Genomic DNA, 7,648 nt, shown 5'->3' on the forward strand with positions numbered 1-7,648 from the left:
TTGACCCTCAAGTTTTCTTGTTTTTATTCTTTCTTTCTCCTTCCCCTGTCCCACTGTGGGTCAGGGAGGAGTGAGTAAGTGGCTGTGTGGTACCCACCTGCCCACCATCATTAACCCACAACACCTGTGTAACATCAACTATTTCCAAGTAAGTAAATTTGATATTAAACATTACACCCCCCATGCGTGGAACATCTAAAAGAACCCGTTCAGAGAGTAGTGGACTCTGACAGGCTTTAACGCCAAGGCCCTTCTGCCCAGGAAGACAGGAGATTTACGAGTTCCTGTTCATGCACTGGAACATATATCAAGACAACCGCTCTAATGACAAAGCTCTATCCATTCCCTGGGGACAGAAGGCAAGGAAAGATACCACACGCACAGGTACAACTCTGTCTCCTTCCCAGGAAGGAAGCAACGTGTCCGGAACAGCAGAGATGAACCCCAGACTACTCCCCGTGCTGCACAATGCTTGGGCAGAAATCTCACTACTCCTCTGCAAGCTGTCTACTACGGCTTTCAGCATATGGTAGGGTAAGCACATAAGCTGCACCCTGACTACCACAAGGAGACGTAGGACTGCGTGAAACCAAATCCCAGTGAAAAGCATTGATCTCAAGACTGGAGGGTTAGAAACAATCCATACCTTTGTCTTTACCTCCAGCTCCTGTTGGCAACTGGTGTTGGCTCTGATCACGTACGTTGCTACTGGGACCTGCATGAGAAGACTGAATCAACAGCACTGCTGGACCAGAACCTCAGCTAGCTGGCAACATCCCAATTTGTGTGTTGAGGATTACGTCCATCACACATATAGTTTTCCACTGGCACTCCACTGCTGATACAACAGATCAGCAATAACAGTTACACATCCCAGCTAGTCACATGCAATTTTGCATGCAGTATTTTAGGCAATACTAATGTAGCTCTCCTTCCCACACGACTTGGCCACGACTCATTCCATTCCTGAAAGCAGGTCAAGTGGCAGAAGGGAAAAAGATATATACATGTTGTAAGAGGGGAAATAGGAAAGCTGATTCTACATGGAAGCAGTTGGTACTTATCTAGTTATTTACCTTTTGAAGGTGGCACACGCGGTGTGGAGTCCTCTGTTTGCAAAGATAGCATCGGTTCTTTAACATTTGCAACTGCTGTTTTCTTCAATAAATTTTCTCTTGGTTTGGAGTTGTGTACTGAAAGCACAGAAAGGGGTTTAGCTGTGAATTAAGGCAAGAACAGCTTCTACCTCTGTCAAGCTCAGAATCCTATTTAAACCCAGTGTTTCTTACAACTTACTTTTCCCCTTCTTCTGTTCCTTGTTGAATTCCACATGCTTGCGGTCATATATCTCCTGGATGTTTGAAGCTATGTTCACATCAATGCCTCCAGTTTCCAACACACTCAGTGCATGGGTATCCAAGAGGTTATGGGACCTCTTGCATGGAAGAAATCTACACTGTCCATGAAGAAAGTGTCGACAAATATGAAGCCTGTTGCAGCTGTTTTGCTGGTTGCAGACACCATCCTTTCTGTTGTAAAAGTGGCAGACCTAGAAGTGGGGAGGACAGATACAATATGAAGTGGAAAAGCACAGTAGAATCAGTAATTTTTTATTTGTTCTATAGGCATGCAGCTTTAACAGCAGAAACACTGTGACTTCTTTAAACCAGATAGATTTCTTGCACGGAAGAGCAGGCATTTTCAGCTGACTCAGGCATTTTCAGTTTTGAAGTTGTGCAGAGGTGTGGGTTTTTTTTTTTTCCAAGAAAAACAAAAGTCAATCCAACAAGCATTCATTTTTGGCACTCCTAAGCAAGACAGTTGCATAACAACTGTTTTATAGTTATTCTATTAAAAAGAAACAAACCAAAACAAAACCATAACAAAGAACAAGTGTCTCCATAAAAACATGTACACTGGGTCAAATGATGTATTATTTCATGGAGCTGAAACTACATTTGCACTTCTTATTTGTAAAGCTTATTCTGCACTGAAGATTTAGGCATCTAAAAATGATAAGAAAAACGCTTTGAGATTAGAGTACATATGGAAAAAACCAAAGCATTTCTTTATTCATCTGCTTATGAAAAAAAAAAAAGAGAGATACACAGTGAATTGGACCCAAGGAATAAATCGCACACCAAAAACTCCTTCCTATTGCCCACCAAGCATCACAGCAACACTTCTGCTCCTGTAGCAGAGAGGAGCAGCCTGTAACAAGAAAGCTGCTTTGAGGAGGACACACAGCTGTCTGGCAGACAGCCCCAACATCACACCAGAACTGTCAGAGATCTCCTCCCAAGCAACAGAGACAGTTTTTATGCTCTGTTGCAACTGAATGTATATAGATTTATATATCGACTAGGGAATTAAAGATTGCTAGGATGGCAGCGTTTAAAAGATTGAAAAATCAGGCCAGTGTCAACTGCAAAACAACTCTTTACTGGATTCATACTCGTTAATGATACCCATCATCAAAAGCAAGTTCCTTGTTGCTATCAGTCAGTATCACGTACAGAACAATTAGCCTTCACAAACTGACTCTAAATTAGGTGGGAGCATACAAAACCACAGAACTGATGTAATTTCAGTGAGCAGTGATGGCTACTGTCCACAATGGCTGTTAGCCTCTAAGGGAAGCAGAAACCAAAGGGAGTTGTCTTCTTTCTTCCCCATCTTCCCTCTGTCATTGTGGAGACTTTATGCTTTTCTACCCCTGACAACCCAAAGAACACTCTCATTTACTTTTGACATCTTATTTTTGGGATCTGGACTTGTTCTGGTTTTGTTTGTTCTAGTGGATTATTCTGCTTCCGTCACATACCTTTCCTGCCTGCTCTGCAGGATTTTAGTTTTACCAGGCATCTTCCAGATTTTATTTCTACATGTTTTGCTGTACCCTGTTTGCACAACTATATCACAACTTTCCATTTACCCCCTTGCAATTACGGGTATTATTTATATATTTAGGCTTAGCTGCATCATAAAATGTTATCAGTGGCATTACAATCTGTTGGGGGCCCATGCAAGGTGCTGCCAGCAGGGGTGGCCTGTTCACACTGGAGACAGCTGGTTCCAACAGACCCACTGCAGGACACAGGTGAACAAAAAAAAAAAAAAAACACAAAACCAAAACACGCTTTAGGGAAGTGTGAGAAACAGCCCTGCAGACACCAAGGTGAGAAGAAGGAAGGGGAGGAGGTGTTCCAGAGTGCAGGGTCATGTTTCAGTTTGTGCCCATCACTGAAAAGAGCCTGGCTCTGTCTTCTTTACACCCTCCCCATCGGGTGTTTGTAAACATTGATGGGATCCCTCTGAACCTTCACTTCTCCAGGTTAAACAGTCCCAGCTCTCTCAGCCTGTCCTCATGTGAGAGATGCTCCAGTCCCTTCATCATCTCAGTGCTGCTTCACTGAATTCCTCTTCCAGCAGCTGCATCATTCTCTTGTACTGGGAAAATAAATTTTGGAAAATGAATTCTGGACCTATTTTCAGCTGATGTAGTGGGCGGCTGCGGAAGACATTATAATGAGGAGATAGCAACTTCTAGCAAATCTAGGCAGTTTACCTGTAGGCCTTGGTTGCAGAGGCCCATACGTTATCATTAGTGACAGCCGCATAATGACAGCACCTACCATGCCATTAGCAGGGACTGCCTTTAACAATACAACCTGTAGTACTGTTTGTACGAGTTTGCTCCTATAGAGATGCGTAAGAGCATAATGCTCTTGGTGAACCTCAATGTACCATCTAGAACATCCAGTTTTATACTGATAGAAGACCAATAGCTTTGGGGTTTGTTTAGTTTTGGGGGGTTTCTGCTTTGGTTTTTTTTTGGTGGGTTTTTTTTTTGGTTTTTTGTTTTTGTTTTTTTGTTTTTAGAAAAATACTGTGAAGATGTGAAGAACAGCAAGGGTGCTGAACTTCATCATGGATGGGAACTCTGCACAGCAAGCCATGGTCCTACCACAGAGGTCTGTCTGATGCTGTATTGTCATGGGTTCCCACAACATCAGAAGGGACACATAAGATTTCTTCTCATTATAATCTTTAGTAGTAACCAGCTATTTATCTTAAGCATCATGTGCCTTTCTTAGTGAGATCCAAAAAGTACCAGCTCCTGCCAAGGCAAAGCAATTATTCACCTACTCCAGAATTTTGGGTAAGTCACTTCATTTTTCTCTCCTTCGTTTTCCCAACTTTGTCCGAGAAGAATGCAGAAAGGTTTATCATCTACAGAGCACTCTAAGATCTATGTATTAAGAACATACGCAAGTGCTAGGGTAATGACAAACGCTCTCGTGGGAGATGCTTTGCAATTTCAGTCACTAAAGAAATAAAGCTTACAGCCCTGCCAAGGGACGGCCTTGCTCAGTTGAAGAATATTGCTCTATTTTGGGGGCCCGATATCACTCAAAGTGTTACTTTCATCTAAAATGTACATGCCTCTTCTGAGTGCCTACCTAACAATAAGAAAAATAAGTTATTGGTTTAAACATTCAATTTGTGTTTCCACTCCTCCAAGTGGGGATAACTGTTCAAGTTACTGAGCTGAAAACAAACAGTTAATTCAACATCTGCCAGAGACAGACAACTAAGCACAGACCAAGGGCTGTGATACAAACTTACACAGTGGTCCCTCGGTTCAAAGGAGTAATATTAGTTCTCCAGATGTTGCTAGAAAAAATTAAAATCACTGCTTCCTTACTAGGTCCTTCCCCAACCCAATCTTTCCCCCTTAATTTCAATATCCTCTCCTTTCTAGAAAATTTCTCCTCCTGGAATACTGCTAATCAAAACCAGAAGCAGGGAGCAGTTTGTTACACAGCCTAAAGCTAGCCTAAGAACTACCAAATAAAGCGTAAGACTTATGTCAGACACTGGTTTTGGGGACCAGAGCACAGAAATTGCTCTTGTGCTCCCATCTTCCTGCTCAAGAGAGTAGGAAAAAAACACAACTAAAACACAGAATCAGGTAAAAGCTGGGAAAGTACTAAAAACACAAACATTTTGTATGGAGTATCCATTACACAAAATATCACTTTAGGGTAGTGGAGATATCAGCCACCTAAGTTACAAAGTGTAGCTCCCAGAGATTTAAAGACATTGAATCTGGTTGAGAGCAATTTTGTAGAGCATCTAGAGGAAGATGCATTAAAAGATGACGTTAGTATGCAAGGCAAAATTTTTACATGGGAGCATCAGAATAAACTACCAAACCACAACAAAGTGCTGCCTCAACTAAATACAGGATCCACTATTTAGCTATAGCAAGAAAGCACACTGCGCCTTGCATTTGCCAAGAAAAAAAAACAACAACAAAAAAACGTAGAGCCAGACAGAAAGTGAGGAAAAGTATACAAACCCCGGATTTTGGGGTGCTGTTGTATTTTTCTTATCCTGTACCCCAGTTCAGGTCACAGAAGATCAATGTTTCCTCTTGCTTGAGAGCTTCATACCTGCCGTTTGGCAGCACACACAGCCAGTCAGCGTTTCTAAGCAAGAAACAGCCAAGTCGGCTTTCGCACCGCTCTCCCCAGCTCTGAGGTTTATGAATTAGCCTGCCTCGATCACTGTTTTCTGTTGTTTCTGCCATTTTACTCCATAATAAGAGTTAAAGGTGCTCAATTAGAAGTAATTAATGATGCCTGCCAGCAGTGAGGGCTGAACAGATCTATAGATAAGAGCTTAAGAGTAATACCAATCAATGACAGTTGCTACTATCTGCTCATTACTGGGAGTAATAAAACAAGAAAGACTTCAGTTTTAGATGCAGATGAGGGGAACAAAGATATTATTAATCCTCCTTGTTCATCACCACCATGCCCCTTGAATCTGCGAGCACAACATATTTTAAATCACTACCAAAAAAAACCAAAAACAAACCACCCGACTATTTTGTCAAAGCCCAGCACTGTCTCAGCAGGGAATAAGAAAACAATAGAACTGTTACGCCAACAGATCTGTGGAGATTATAACTTCCAAAAGACAAAGGTAACAGGCAGTACTCCGGTAATTTCTTAACCAGGAACAGCTGTAGCCAGAACAGGATATTCTTGGCTTTGGAACAGCCATACCTTGAAGCCAGCATTGCCCTTATACACACACGCAGAACCAGAATGGATTGTTCAGCCAAATTTAACAAAATCAATGACTTGCATACAAACCAAAGGTTGCTTCATAGAAAGTTAGTATACAAAAACTCAGTGCACTTTGGAAGGGGTAGATTTTACACAAAACTGACAGCAGTCATTTGGTCATTTTCTCACAGATTTTTCTCACTTCTCTATACCCTGAAGCACGAAAATGTGCAGGCCTATGTATGCTGGAAAAGGAAAGGGGCTCTCACTTCCTAGTCTCCATCATCTCCTGGAGAAAAGCCAACAAACTGGGTTTTGGTCCGGCCTTTTATGCTATAAGCATGTACAATTATTGGAATCTTTCACCTCTGTCTTGTGTACCTCACCATCTGTAAATCTCTGATGAAGTTGCTGACTTTTTTTTTATTTGCTTGTTTTGAGTAACTTTATGGCTATCCTGTTGGATAGCCATATCCAACCTCCTGCTGTCAGATGGCAGGTCTTCTGCTGACAAGTCATAGATGACGTGACCCTATCCAGAGTGCAAGCCTTCTGGTATGTACGTAAGCAATACACTCCTCAGTGTTTAACGGTTTTATTGCTTTTTTTTTTTTTTTGTTATAAGTACACGGCACTTTCACTACCCTGGCTCTATTTTGTTTCTTCTGGTGCTTTCACACACAGCCATTCCCATTCATACTTCATTCAGACTAACCTTAATATTACTGTTACGTATCTTAACAGCTTGAAAATGAGATCAGAACTCCACATTCTCTCTTGCCCTGTCCCATTCCTAATTGACAAAAGCTTCTCTTAAGAAATCAGTACAACTCACATCAGGGAGGAGGAAAGGATCATTTTGGAGAAGCAGGACTCGCAGCTCATTCTCATCGAGGCCAGACAACTCATGGGTCCTTAGAACTTTTTTGTTCTCAGCATTGATGATGTCATGTGAGTACTTACAAGATCTGCAAGAAAATACACAGAAACGTCAGCGTTCGCTTCTTCAGTCAACTCGATTTAAAAAAGAACCTCAGATAATGAGCAACTTGCGAAAAGCCATAAAGAGAAAGGCAGTTGGGCAAAAGCCTCTGGGAACATTTAGATGGTCTCTGCAATTAGCTAGAGAATGCACCAAACAGCATAATAACACTGTGAAATACAGTAGTGTTATTACCCCCATTTTAAACATTGATGTGGCCAGACCACTTTTAAAAAAGCTAGCAGCACAGATTTGAAGCCAAGTCTGTCTACCCCACACTTTCTTCCTCCCCAGTAAGAGGCAAATGAAGTCACAGGACCTGAACAGTTCGGGGTGGGGGGGGGAAGCTAATTTTAGAGGAATACATCAACAGTGGAAGTGGCAACTGCCTTGATTTAGTGAGTGTAAGAGGTTGTTGCCCCAGGGATGGCAAGAAAGATGAGCGCAAAACAAAGAGATAAGAGATAACAAAGCTGAAAACACCACATCTCTTTTATCTTTGCCAGCTAGGAAGTCAGAAAAAAAAAAAAAAAAACAGCCAACAGTAAAACAAACTAGGAAGTTCATAAACTTCTGAGTTTTGGAT

The 7,648-nt window shown here is 41.7% G+C and overlaps 1 protein-coding gene across 1 annotated transcript in view; it reads right to left on the reverse strand.

Moving 5' to 3' along the window:
- The window catches only part of ZC3HAV1L (zinc finger CCCH-type, antiviral 1-like), a gene marked incomplete at both ends in the record, with an annotated part of 8,296 nt that extends 1,248 nt beyond the window's left edge, over nt 1-7,048 (reverse strand). Inside the window, 3 exons of the mRNA XM_009706470.1 lie at nt 1,077-1,193; nt 1,297-1,549; nt 6,916-7,048. Coding sequence (XP_009704772.1) covers nt 1,077-1,193; nt 1,297-1,549; nt 6,916-7,048 — 503 coding nt within the window. The remainder of the gene's footprint in view (nt 1-1,076; nt 1,194-1,296; nt 1,550-6,915) is intronic.
- Nucleotides 7,049-7,648: the final 600 nt, after the last annotated feature.

This window comes from Cariama cristata, unplaced genomic scaffold, assembly GCF_000690535.1.
Source record: "Cariama cristata isolate BGI_N322 unplaced genomic scaffold, ASM69053v1 scaffold6198, whole genome shotgun sequence".
Lineage (NCBI taxonomy): Eukaryota > Metazoa > Chordata > Aves > Cariamiformes > Cariamidae > Cariama > Cariama cristata.